The 14,467-nt window shown below is 39.8% G+C and overlaps 2 protein-coding genes across 6 annotated transcripts in view; one reads left to right on the top strand and one right to left on the bottom strand.

The window, feature by feature from the left end:
* The window catches only part of LOC143022538 (peroxisomal succinyl-coenzyme A thioesterase-like), a 29,904-nt gene extending 26,346 nt beyond the window's left edge, over positions 1-3,558 (bottom strand). For 3 of the 5 annotated variants that reach the window (XM_076180798.1, XM_076180799.1, XM_076180797.1), the window contains exon 1: positions 3,318-3,557. The gene's annotated coding sequence lies outside the window, so the exon portion shown is untranslated. Of the gene's footprint in view, positions 1-3,317 lie in introns of all 5 variants that reach the window. The other 2 variants (XM_076180801.1, XM_076180796.1) reach the window with 2 other exon arrangements.
* On the top strand, positions 1,313-1,873 carry LOC143022546 (uncharacterized). The gene has a single exon (XM_076180814.1). It carries the CDS (start codon positions 1,313-1,315, stop codon positions 1,871-1,873), a length of 561 nt encoding a protein of 186 aa, XP_076036929.1.
* Positions 3,559-14,467: the final 10,909 nt, after the last annotated feature.

The raw sequence follows: 14,467 nt of genomic DNA, 5'->3' as shown, positions 1-14,467 counted from the left end.
GGGGAGCGCGAGGTCTCTTTGAACAGGTTTTAGGGTGTTTCATCCGAAACGCTGGCGGGTCCCATTGTTCGAGTAGGTGGTTTTTGGGTGTGTCTGGAAAGCCTAGTCCTCGGGTCACTGGGGAGAAAAGAATGTCCCTTGGCGTCAGATCCCGAGGAACAACAGATGATCCCTCGTGAGTTGGCTTGAAGACGTTGGAGTACTGTTCGCTTCATATGCGTGTGCGCGCGCGTGTGCACGCTGGATATCGAAGGGGTTGACAACAGATGTTCGGTCAGTTACCCTCACTTTCCACAGTGAGAGTGATACTCATGGAAGATAAGAAATAATACAAGGCCATTTGCAGAGCCTTGGCATGAAGATACACATAATGTTGGAATAATGGTGGTATCGGGAAATACTCATTAATAAAATTAAATAGACTTAATTGTATGAGCATGCGGAAGTAGATATTGTTTCCATTCACCCACGCACAAAGTACATTTATGAAGTTGTCGCTCGATTGCGAAGATTATAGCGGTGGAAGGGAACTGGAGATTTTGGTGGAGAGGATTGGTGATGGTCCTCTATTGCAGAAGTAGTGCGAGTTTGTGAGGGGACGATCTCTATGTTGAGACCACAGGGGACTCTTTTGATATGATCTTTGTGCAAGACGGTCTCTGTAAGGTCGTGTAACCTGAGTTTTTGAGTTTGTTTTTTGACTCATGTCCAATGACACGATAGGGTCCAGAGAATTTAGAGGAGAGCTTCTAGGTGGAGGTGTGGTTAAGGGTGTAAACAATGTCTCCAATTTCAAAAGTACAAGCTCATGAGTGCTTCCTCTCTACCTGTAGACGAATGTGACGACATCTTGATTATACGAGAGCAGAATTTACACTCAGATCTGAACTGGATAGTCTCCATAACCGCACCAATTTCCTACAAGACTGTTTAGAAGAGCAGGTTATTCCAAAATCTGCCCCCATACACCTACGCCAAGGCCCCTGGCCTTTCTCGAACACAGCCCGATACTACCTGCTCGAAGCCATAGAAACCCTGCGTTTCGAAGCTGAAGAGTGTAAAGGACAACTGAAGCACATACAATTATCCAAGTCATCATTGGAGAGACTTTCTCTAGAGCGAACCAACAATAAAAAGAAAAACTCGGACAAAAACTCACACGATTGTGTATCACAAGCAAATGGAATGACATAGGAAACCAACAACTTTTAAACCACCTGTCTTCTTACACCCTCACCCCTTCCCAGACTCAAGATATTTCCTTAGGCCTGAAGTTCAGCACCAACAACAATGACAAGAAACTGACTACATCATGAAAAACTACAACTGGAAAGAGGATGATATAGACATCGGTTTCAAACAAGGAGTTCTTTTGTGCTGCACATTAGCCTCCAAATCCAGCCCTCCTGCCATCCCGAGAAGGTTCCGGATAGCACTTGAAGAACCACGTAATAACCAGAATATTGTCGTCACTAAAGCAGATAAAGGTGGCGGTATCGTTATCATGGACACGTCAGACTATAACAATAAAATGGAAGCTCTTCTTTCTGACACCGATACCTACAGTCTAATTTCTGAACAACAAGCAAAGGATGAGGCCATTAAATTCAACAAAGAAGTGAGGAAGATACTAAAGAAAACAGAGAGAGGAAAACGATTACTACACCTTCTTGAGGAGAACCCGAGAATACTAACAATGAAGGGTCTTCCCAAGACTCACAAACCAGAGATTCCCCTCAGACCCATCACCTCTGGTATTGGCAGCGCTCCACATAAGCTGGCCAAACGTCTTGCAAAGCCCTTATCCTCATCCCTCGGAAAAATCAGTGGGGCACATCTTAAGAACTCGTCTGACTTAATTAACAAATTATAATCAATAGACTTCAAAGACAGAATACTTGCAAGCTTCGATGTACAAAGTCTCTTTACGAATGTCTTAATTCAAAACACTATCTCTGCTATTAAGAGAGTCTTGCCTCACATCAACGGAGACGACCTTCCTATTAATAAGAAGGAGTACTTAAAACTAATTGAAATGTGCTTCGGTTTCTTTCGACGGTAAGACATTTCACCAACATGAAGGCTTGCCCATGGGGTCACCTTTAAGTGCAGTAGCCGCATGCCTCTTTTTAGAGACACTGGAAAAAGAATACATGAATAACATCCCAAACGACAGCAAGTGGTATAGATACGTGGATGACTGCCTTCTCGTCCTCCACAAAGACACCAACATTAGAGACATCTTATCCCGACTCAACCAAGTACACCCTAAAATTCAGTTGATTGTAGAGCACGAGGTCAACGGATCCCTACCATTCCTGGATACCGTCATCATATGGGAAAATAATTCTGTAAAATTCAAGGTGTATAGAAAACCCACCCACAAAGATGATTACATACATTATTTTAGGGCTCACGACAAAAAGACCAAGACTGGTGTGGTCATGGGATTTTATCTTCGAGCACTCAGGATATGCAGCCCTGAATTCCTCAATGAAGAATTACAACACATAACCAAGACCTTCGTAAAACTTAGCTTTCCCACTGGTCTTCTCTCCACAACATTGAAGAAAGCCAGAGCCATAAGAGAGAGAAATAGTGACAAAAACCAAAACAAGAACAATACAATGTACATAGTAGTCCCCACCTCAGACTTGGCCTGCGCACTCAGTAAAGAACTGAGACATACGAACATCCACATCTCTTGTGAAGCAGGTAAGTAAATTAGTGATTTTGTCAAACCAAGGATAGAAAACAACAAATCCGAAAGTTTAGTTTATAAAATTCCATGTTCGGGATGTGACAGTGCTTATATAGGAGAAACTTACAGGGGATTAAGCACAAGATTACAAGAGCACAAAAAATATTTAGTGTACAATATAAAGGTCCAAAGTACTGTGTTGATTTCGTCCTACTAATTAAGCGTAGTGTCCCATCACACCTATCGCGTTTTATATTGACCTTGTAGAGAGGAATAAAAAGGGGAGGCGGTAGGCAGAAACTTAAATGAAGGATACGAACACATCGTGCTAACTTGGTGAGCAGCACTATGTCATAGCACATAGTTTCAAGCAGGCGGTGCAAGACGGTCCTCTTATCAATTGATTACCACTCCCAGTCATACAGAGCTAGGGAACAAACAGGGGCATGATCTCAACCAAGCTGAATGGACTTTACTGTCGTTGAGATAGGTTCATGGTATTTTCTGGTAACAAGATAACGTTTAAGAACATACAAAGACATAATAATATGTATACATTATGTTATACGTATTCACAAAATCGGGAAGAGAACAACAGTACGCTATTTGCACTCACTTGTTTGTTGTCCAGCAAAATCCAACCCAGGTGTTCGTTCGTTCTTTAAATATGCTTCATTGTCAGTTTTTCATCTTTAGAGTTTCTAATGGACCTCGGCATCTGACTGGTCGAAAGTCCTGGTACAATGGTAAATGGGAGTGACCAGGTAAGGTGGGTGACGATACGTTGTAGGCAATTACTTGGTACTGAGAGTTTACGGAACGGAGGAGCAAGACCCTACGATTTCGAGTCATGATCGTACGTCTGGTAACACGGTGTTATTGTGAGAAATGAAGGGACTTTGGACAAAATATAATAAATTGAGTTTTGGAGACGGTACCTAACGATTAACTGATTCTGGTATATGACAATCAGGTGAATACAATTACGTGACAAAAACCTCTTGGTTGTTCACGATGACTCAGGCTCACTTTGAAAGTTCGCATTCGTTTGCGTAATCTCAGTGCGCTATTGTCATCACTATCTTTTCTCCCCATTCTTTAATTGTGTTATTTGTAGTGTCAACTTTCATTAACTTCAATGACATTAATTCCACTGAACCTTATTTTCAGTTTTAGGCACAATGATTGATAATAACCATGAAAAAATTATATCGAATACAAGTAAACTGAGTAATTATCTGAGAAACATTGCATTTATGTGAAAATATCAAAGTGAAAACAAGTTACAATTATTGATTATAAATCTTACATAAAAAATTGACTACTGTTACACCATACATTGTAGGCTACAGAATAATGTATTAAGATACAGTGCTGCCGGAACTCATCGGAGTGTCGATCCGACAAGTCTGAGAAATAATAAATAAATGAATATATAGATTCAGCACCTCGCTCATATATATGGCTTAATACTAACCCGGCAGATCAGGCATTTAATGGGTACCGCACCCATGCAAAGGAGATTACAAACAAAATAAAGTTGTTAGTTTGATAAAAAAATATATATATAATGATAAAAAAGATTGTTTTAGTAATAACGCCAGTAGTGATACTGATCGCCTATAAGCCATACGAAATTCATACAATATGTCTTCTCTTTCAGAAAATAATAACAGCTGGGTAACTTGAGTATTTCAAAGAGACAGAATTTACTTGAACAAAAGTCTTGAACTTTGACTTCCAAATGTGTAATTAATTATCAGTGCAGTGATAAAACACTGGTTTTGTGCCTACTGCTTGGAGGCAAACAAACGTTGTTCCTGTTTTTAAGAAGGGAGATAGATCGTCTATATGCAACTACAGGCCAATCAGTCTGACATCGGTTACAGGAAAAATGCTTGAATCAGTAATGGTAAATAGACTCAGAGAACACATCGAAAGACATAATTTAATTCGTGATTCACAGCATGGTTTCTCCAAGGGTAAGTCATGTGTGACTAATCTTCTATCCTTTTACACTAAAGTATATAAGGTGTCAGATAATGATAATTACGATATCATTTACCTTGACTTTAGCAAAGCGTTCGATAAGATGCCACACCAGAGACTACTCAATAAAACCAAAGCCCATGGCATAGGAGGAAAGGTGTTAGAATGGATTAGAGCTTGGATTAGTAACAGAAAACAGCGGGTCACCATAAATGGAGTAAAATCTAGGTGGGGCAATGTTACTATTGGGGTCCCCCAGGGCTCGGTTTTGGGTCCCTTGCATGTTCATTATATACATAAATGACTTAGACGACGGGATAAATAGTGATGTTAATAAGTTTGCGGACGACACTAAAATAGGACGCCTAATTAGGTCAGGAGACGACGCAGAGATTCTGCAGGATGATCTTAACAAATTGTTCACATGGTCGGTGAAATGGCAAATGAACTTCAATATCTCTAAGTGTAGCGTGTTAAACGTAGGGCTACACAACCTCGAAAATAGACACGGGTTATATAACACACTTTTAGAGAAAACTGAGTGCGAGAGAGACTTGGGAGTTCTAGTGAGTCCGAACCTTAAAACCAGGAAACAGTGCATTAGCACCAGGAATAAAGCTAACAGAGCATTAAGTTTCATTGCTAGGACGGTAACGAATAGAAGTGCAGAGGTAATTATTAAACTCTATCGAGCGATAGTTAGACCCATCCTTGACTATGCGGTACAGTTATGGTCTCGTCCTACAGAATGGACATCAATTCACTAGAATCAGTACAGAGAAGAATGACCAAAATGATACATGGACTCAGAATTTTGCCTTACGAAGAGAGGCTTAGGGTGATCTAATAGAGGTGTTCAAGTGGATCAAAGGCTTTAACAAGGGTGATGCAAACAAGGTAATCATATTAAAACTACAGGGCAGGACTCGCAATAATGGGTATAAATTGGACAAATTTAGATTTAAAAAGGAAATAGGCAAGAATTGGTTTACTAATAGGGTGGTCGACGAATGGAATAAACTTAGTAAGCATGTAGTAAGCGCTGAAACTATCAGTTGTTTTAAGAAACGATTAGACAACTTTATGGATGGGGATGACAGGTGGTGATGAATACGGAGCTGCCTAGTGTAGGCCTTATGGTCTCATGCAGTCTCCTCCATTCTTATGTTCTTATGTAAGATTAATAACTGTGACAAACATAATGAATCTACATACTTTACAGAATGGAGCACTGAGATTAATAACTGTATGCACCAAACCACCTCTATTGGACACCTGTATACAGAAACCAAAATGAAAAGGATCACAAAAAATTAAAGAAACATTTCTGAAGCACCATCAACAAATACAACAAAGAACTACACCTGCTCAAACAACCTATCATCCAGACCACAGAAAACATATGCACAAAAACACATATTCTTAAATTACTGAACAAGCCCTTCAAGACAGACCACCAAACTCAATACTTCAACACCAAGCCCAGACATAATCTCCACAGAAAAAGAAAACTCTCATACCTGACAAGAACCACACTAGCATGCCTAAGATCTGGACACCATCCAGTATTAAAACAGTACAAGCACAGGATAGGCTTGACCATAGGTTCAAACCACCCCAGATACAACCACCGAGGATACAGAAAAGTTCATATTAAGATGCTCCACATTATCCCTACTCAACAACACAATAATATCCTCCCTAACTTATGGTCCCGCCTAGAAGTTGTTGTTAGTTACCTGAAGGCTGCAGGTCTTTTGCAGGAGACCAGAGGCAACAGATTGGTTGCTTTGGTAAAGTTATTTTCCCTTGGATTGCTTCAACTGTTTTGTTAACTTGGGATAAGTTAATTTTTGAGCTTTTGTTTTCATAATCCCCCATATTTCTATTGTTTTCTTATATATTGCATTTGTATGTTTATCCCAGTTTTCTTACTTCTTGAATATTAGTTTTGTGATATCTTTGTTTAGTTTCTTTTTCTATGGCCTCTTATTTCATGCTAGCCTTATAAAATATTACTGTTGCATAATTAATATATGACACAGGCCTCCAATTTTTTTTCTGTATTCTTTTCAATTTGCTTTTATGTAGTTTATGAATGTTCTCTTTTATATAGGTTTTATTTTCCTTCTCATTCTGTAGTGTTCTTTATTGGTAAATGGTGTGAAGGGAAGTCATATGTGGTTTCCCATGATGATTTTAAAGGGAGGGTGAGCACACTGGTAAGTAAAAGGATGTTCCTTGTTTATCATATTGCAAAGCTTGAATGGCAAGCTTGTTGCTGGATTTTTATATGTTTATATTGGAGAGTTGATCTATTATTTTGTGTTGTCTTTGGTCGACTTTTTGTGTGTTTTGTCAAACTGGGTGGTGTGGATTCAGATCACCTACCAGTATGTAATTTGTAAGTCAAGAAGTTGGAGTTAAGGGATGTAGTTCCAGGAGGCTGTGGTGGTTGATATTTAAATCATTTGTTATGTTGCAGGTTGCTTTCTTTGTATTGGGACTGTGACTATTCTAGTTATGTAGCTGTAATGTTTGTTAGTGTTTTTTTTCTTCAAGTTTCTTCTGTTTTCCTGGGGAAGGTTATACTGTTGTCCATTAGCATCATGAATCGTCGTATGTGCTGAGTGTTGTCTTCTCTGACTGTTATGCATTCAGTAAATGTGGGAAGCAGTAGTATCTCCCTGTAAGAGGCTGGTAGATCGAGGTAGGCAAGTAGGTAGATAGAGGGGTAGGTGGCGAGAAATTGATTTTACGACCTGGATGTTTTGAAACAATGGCCGCTAAGGAGTTGCAAAGTTGTATATTATCGCTCACCGTCCAATGTTTGTAAAAACAAGCTAGGGTATCGACAGAGGGGCTGATGTTGTGAAATATTAACGCTAAGCCACTTCGCTTCGTGACAAGATTGCTTGCGTAAGCAGTATTGCTTGAGACAGTATAACAGCCTTTCTGATTGGAGAAAAGGGTGGAGGAGGAGAGAAATTGTTGGTGCACGGAGGTAAAGTCACGCCCTTAAAGGGTGACACTTATTTGTAACGTTCAAAGTTATTGGATGAATTAAATAGTGACGTCGAAGCAGACTTGGCTTGGTGGGTGTAAGAGGATCCCAGGTGGGATATTGTACAAGTTTTTCGTAAAGAAAATGAAGAAAAGTTTAAGTTCAATTTAATTCCCCTTCGTTACTGAGTAATGGAACTTGACTAAAAGCATACACTACGAAAGAGGCATGGGGCCTACAGATGAGTGACTTACAATACTACAACGATAAAAAGAAAGTGAAGAAAATTGAAAGTGAACGAAGACTTACAATATCACAGAAGGGAACTGAAAGTGTTGGTAGCAACAGAGCTAACACTCCCTCTGTCAGACACTCCACATGACAGCAATCTAACCCATGTTTCTTACCAAACACAGGAAAAGTATGCTATTCTCAAGCAGCCCATGCTTTGTGCAGAGCCTTCCTAGCAGCAAATGTCCCTTTTCATTCTTACCATTGTCATTGCTACAAGCATCCAAGTGACCAGCAACCTCTTCTGGTGCCAGCGTAACCAGGAAAACAAGAAAACCTTTATCAGCCAACAGATGGTGGAAGTATTGGAGAAAATAGGGCCTGCATCATTAATGCCATGCATTTTCCTAAAAGCACACTATCATTAGGAATAATGCTAACAAGATCTGTACCACTGTACCCTTAATCAGGCTCCAGCACACTAAGCGGCAGTCTAAGCATAACATGCTCAATGAAGGCTGGAAGTGATTGTGCTTCATCTGTACATAGTATATTTAGTGTAACAATAGATATTTATATGGTGTAAATAAAACATGATGTTGATATAATGTATACAGCCTACCCACCCATGTATGAATAATCATCAGAGAGTAGCATATCCCCAAAATAGGTGGACTTTTCTGGAGCCCAATGAATGTAATTCCCCAATAACCATTGGGGAAAAAATTGAAATATGTAATTTTAAGGTATGTTGCCTGTACAGGAACATAACCCTCACATACCTAACTGTAGTACAGTTTGAAGTTCCCAAAGTCGGTATCGTTGGGACCTGTGCCGTGCCGAGTTCGGGAATTTTCCAGCTTTTGGAAAGTTGATATATTGTACGCATACCGAAAAATAAATAAAAAAATAAAAAAATAAAGGTTAACAGATACTTATATTGTATTCCTCTATCTTCCTCTTCCATACACTGTTACGTGAAATAAACCATATATATATATTTTTTTTATTTATGCAGCCACCCATCACTGTATTGGCATTGGTAATGTAACTTCAGACTTTCATGGAAAATTTTTGCCTAGATCATCACCATCTCACCAGCAATTTTCATTCCTTCACTGCAATGCTGTCGCATCCACTTCATCAAAGCTTTCTCTAAGTCTTCACTTTTACCGTGCCGCATAGTTTTTCGCATGTCCATATTTTGTAATGTTCCATTTTTAGCATAATATTTCCTCAGTTGTGTTTTCTGTTTCTTCAAGTCGTACAAAGTGGAAGAACCGACATCGAAATTTCCACACAATTTACGTACCGATGTACCTGAGTCTAGCCTTTTCAAAAGGTCTATTTTTTCACTTATACTCAGTATTTTATTCTTTATTATTATTTTTTTTTTAGCAGGCCTACTAAGGGGTGTTCCTAGACGTTTGGGCGGCATATTTAACAGGACTAAACTAGGCGGTGACTGTGTGCTGGCGTGGCGGAGAGTGCACCACCCACCCGTAGTGGCGTTTTGCCAAACTAATGCTTAGTGGGATCTTTTGCCGTATGATAGAATGTGATAGAATTTGCTTTGTTCATACCGAGTATTGGGGGGTTTCCGAGTAAAGGAATGCCGACTTTGGGAACTTCAACCTGTATACAGGAAAGGAACAACACTTCTTGGGTCCCATCTCCTACTCTCCTATTTATCATACCTAGCCTCAAATTCATGTAGCTCCAACTTAATCTATATATTTTATTTCCATTCATATTTAGATTTGAATTCATATATTGTTCAAGCTTGGGCTCTATCACCTAAGCTATTCTACAGGGCAGTGGACAGGATGCAGGGATGACCCGTCATCCAGGAGGTGCCAAGATGAGAGGGAGGTAGGAGGGTGGAGGGGAGTGGAATATGTAGGGGATGGAATGGGTGGGAATGGTTTCTATGTATTTCTTTCTTTTGGCTACCCCCCGTGTAAGGGGAAAAAGCCTTTGGTATATGTATGTATATCTTCACTCATTCTTTCCATGTGTCCAAACCATCCCAATACTCTTTCATCAACTCTATCTACCAACTCCCTTTCCACCCTCACCTCGTTTCTCACTCTATCCAGCCTAGTAACCCCCATCATACTTCTCAGGCGACTCCTCTCAAACACATTCAGACTCCTCCTCTCTTCCTCTCTTATGTTCCATGTTTCTGCCCCCATACAGTGCTGTTGGCACAATCACTCCTTCATACAATCTCCTTTGAGCATATATTTCCAAATGTCTATTTCTCATTACACTTTTTAATCTCCCAAGGCATTTACTTTCTTCTCTCAGTCTACATTCCACCTCCACTCCACATTCGCACCCAAGTATCTAAAGCTATCCATTTCCTCCAATCTCCCTCCCTTAATACTCCCTTCCAATTTACTACTATATTCTCCCCTAGAAATCTCATCACCTTACTTTTACCCACATTTATCTTCAAATTCCTTCTCTCGCACATCTTCCCAAACTCTGTCACTAACTTTCTTAATCCCTCCTCTGATCCTGCCACAAGCTTAGTGTCGTCAGAAAACAACAACTGGTGTACATCCCACTTTTCTCTATTTTCTTTAACCATCTCCAATCCCCATCCCATTACTCTTGTGTTTACCTCTTGCACCACCTCATCCGTGTATAAATTTTAAGAGCCAAGGCGAAATAACACATCTCTGGCAAAGTCCCACCTTTACTTCAAACCACCCACTTTCTCCATTTCAAATTCTAACACAGGCTCTACGTAAAAACTCTTGACTACTCTTAACAGCTTTCTTCCTATCCCATATATCTACAATACTCGTACCTCCCACAGTGCCTGAAATTCTTTAACTTTATGTCACAACTTTCCACTCTTCACGATACAAAATTTCATAATTGCATTTCATAGTCAAAACAAGGAAGCACTACTTTGTTTCTGGAATTCCCTCAGTACCTGTGACATATTTAAGATAATGTTTATGTTAGTCGAAAAGTCGAAAAGGTGACAAAATCGGGTTGGGAATAAGAATAGCCATCCTTCTCTCTGTAGCCTCAAAGGGGACATTAAAAAAACAAAAAAACAAAAAAAAAAAAAAACATAAGAGGGTCTGGGAGTTTTCCAACCAGAACACTAAGGATGTGGTACAGATGAAATAAAAAGGGAATAGATAGGTAGTATGTTTGTGAGAAGAGGGCTGCATGTGTTGGCATTGAGTAAAACTAAGTTGAAAGGGAGGGGCGAGTTTGAGTTTGAGAGTGTACTTGGGAGGATGTCAGGAGTGAAGAGAGGACGAGGGAGAGAATGGATGGCTATATCAGTAAGTGAAGAGATAGGTAAACGTGTGGTGGAGTGGAAGGAGGTTTCTTCAAGGTTAATGTGAATGAATGTGAGCCTGGGAAGGGAAATATGGGTTTCTGTAAGTGCATATGGGCCTGGTAATGAAAAAAGTGTAGAGGAAAGGGAGGCTTTTTGAATAGATTTAAAGGAGTGCATAGAGGGATTAGGGAGAAATGTCAATGTAATGGTATTGGGAGGTCTTAATGCTAGGGTAGGGAATTAACCAGTAGATGGAGTGGTTGGGAAGTGTGGAGTTCCAGGAAAAAAATCGCAGTGGAGAGTTGATGATAGAGATGTGTCCAGAAAGAGAGTTGATGATAGCAAATAGAATGTTAAGGAAGAAAGTCAACTATAATTACACATAGGAGAGGGTGGTGGATAGAAGAGTGGTAGATAGGGGATTGATGGAGAATAGTAGGAAGAGTTTTGGATATACATGTTCTAAGGGGGGAAGAGTGGGGGAATGCGAGATAATTTTTTAGTGGAGGGTAAGTTGAGAGTGGAGGATAGATGGAGAAATAGGAAAAGGACAGAAGATAGGTAGATGCTTGAAATAAACTGTTTAAATGAGAAAGAAAAAGAGAAGGAGTACAAGAAGAAGCTGAGATAGGAGTGGGAGGGAGTGAAGGATAGAGTAGAACTAGGAGTGGAGGAGGAATGGGGATGGTTCAAGGAGGGAGTCACAAGGTGTGCAAAGTTGGTGTGTGGAACAAGGAGAACGGTAGGAAATAGAAGGAAGGTTAGTGAGTGGTGGGATGAGGAAGCAAAGAAGGTTGTAGATGAGTAGAAGCAAGCATTCACAGATTGCTTACAAAATAGGACGAGAGAATCATATGAACGGTACAAAGAAAAGAGAAGTAAAACATAAAGGAGGCAAAGAGGAGAGCAGATGTGAAATGTGATAAAAGTATGACAGAAAAATGTGAAAGTAATAAAAAGATGTTTTGGAAAGAAATTAAGAGAGGAAGAGGAGTTGAATCAAGTAGAGAAGAAAAAATAAAGGGTGCAGATGGAGAGATGATAATGGAAGAGACGGCAGTAAGAGGGAGATGGGCAGAGTATTTGAGGGAGTTACTAAATGTGTACAATGGTGAGCCACAAAACTGATTCCAAATACCAAAAATAAATCATACGAAAATAGACTAAAACATATTAATATGTTTTCCCTAAACAAGCATAGATTCAGAGGTGACTTGATACAGGTCTTTAAGATTCTAAAGGGGATGGACATCAAAAGTGACGAAATTTTCACACTGAATGAGAATCAGACAAGAAACAATGGTCTCAAATTATCAGGAGATTTAATTTGGAAGTGGGTAGGAACGACTTCGCCAACCGTGAAGTTAATGAATGGAATAAACTTCCTGCAGAGACAGTGCAATGTAGTTCAATTCGAAGCTTTAAGAATCATTTAGATAAATACATAAGCAAGATGCCGTAATGACTGTCATTTATTTTATATCATTTTTGTTTTGTTACCATTTGTCTGTTTGTTTATTATTATTTGCTTGATTCACATTTATTAATAGTTATATGTCAATTTATTATTATTTACTATTTATCGGTTTCTTTATTATTCAACTGTAACTATGCATTTATCTTATTCTATTTATTGTTATTTATATTCTTATTTTTTATTTGTTTATTTATATATCATTATTAATTTTTTTCACATCCGACCTAGTTATGGACCAAAAGGTCTCCTGTCGGCATGCTCCCTTTGTAATCCTTTGTAGGAAAGGGAAAGGTAGTTGCAGTGGGAAGCACTAAGAAAATGACAGTAGCGAGTGAGGAAAAAGGAGGAGAAATAAGGAAAGATGAGGTGAAAGCAGTTATTAAAATTATGACAGCATGTAAGGTACCTGGGTTGGATGGGTGTCTTGCGGAGTGTCTAAAAAAGGGAGGTATACTAATGGTGGACTGGCTGGTGAGGTTGTTTATTGTTTGTCTAAAAGCGAGTAAAGTGCCGGAGGACTGGAGGAGTGCCTGTATAGTTCCACGGTACAAGGAAAAAGGGGACAACTGTGAGTGTAGTAGTTTCAGAGGGATTAGTTTGTTATGTGTAGTTGGGAAGGCTTATGTGAGGATTTTGATTGAGAGAATTAGGAGAGGAACAGAGGGAGTAATTGGTGAGAAACAGTGTGGGTTTAGGACAGGTAGAGGTTGTGTGAATCACATTTTTGTGGTAAGGCAGATATGTGAGAAAGTTTATGAAAATATAAGAATGTTTTTGAGCTTTTATGGATTTGGGAAAGGCTTACGACAGGGTAGACAGGAAGGGACTGTGGGAGGTATTGCAGATATATGGGATAGGAGGAAAGCTGTTAAGAACGGTCAAGAGTTTTTACGAGAGTAGTAGGGCCTGTGTTAGGATTAGAAATGGAGAGAGTGGTTTGGGGTATAGGTGGGACTTCACCAGGGATGTGTTATATCGCCTTGGCTATTCAATTTATACATGGATGGGTTGGTGCGAGAGGTAAACACACGGGTAATGGGCCGGGAATTGAAAATGCTCAAAGAATATGGAGAAAAGTGGGAGATAAACCAATTGTTGTTTGCTGACGACACTGCACTTGTAGCAGGATCAGAGGAGGGATCAAGAAAGTTAGTGACAGAGTTTGGGAAGGTGTGCGAGAGAAGGAAGTTGAAGATAAATGTGGGTAAAAGTAAGATCATGAGATGTACAAAGGGAGAGGATGGCAGCAAATTGCAAGTGAGTATTAAGGGAGAGAGACTGGAGGAAGTAGATAGCTTTAGATACTTGGGTGCAAATGTAGCTGGAAAGGGAGGAGTGGAGGTGGAGGTAGAATGTAAAGTAAATGCCTTGGAGGATTAAAGAGTGTAATGAGAAATAGACATTTGGAAGTGGATGCTAAGAAGAGATTGTATGAAGGAGTGATTGTGCCGACAGTACTGTATGGGGCAGAAATATGGAAAATAAGAGAGGAGGAGTCTGAATATGTTTGAGATGAGGTGCCTGAGAAGTATGATAGGGGTTACTAGGCTGGACAGAGTGAGAAACGAGGAAGTGAGGAGGAGAGCGGGGGTGGGAAGGGAGTTGGGAGATAGATTTGACGAAAGAGTATTGGGATGGTTTGGACACATTGAAAGACTGAGTTAAGAAAGATTAGTAAAAGAGGTGTGGAAAGCAGAGGTGGAAGGAGTGAACATGAGGGTGCGACCAAGGATGAGATAGATGGATGGGGTAAAA

Source organism: Oratosquilla oratoria, unplaced genomic scaffold, assembly GCF_046742065.1.
Source record: "Oratosquilla oratoria isolate Oo_2021 unplaced genomic scaffold, ASM4674206v1 SCAFFOLD115, whole genome shotgun sequence".
Taxonomy (NCBI): Eukaryota; Metazoa; Arthropoda; class Malacostraca; order Stomatopoda; family Squillidae; genus Oratosquilla; species Oratosquilla oratoria.
The sequence above is the reverse complement of the archived record's forward strand: the minus strand, read 5'-3'. Positions and strand labels throughout refer to the sequence as shown.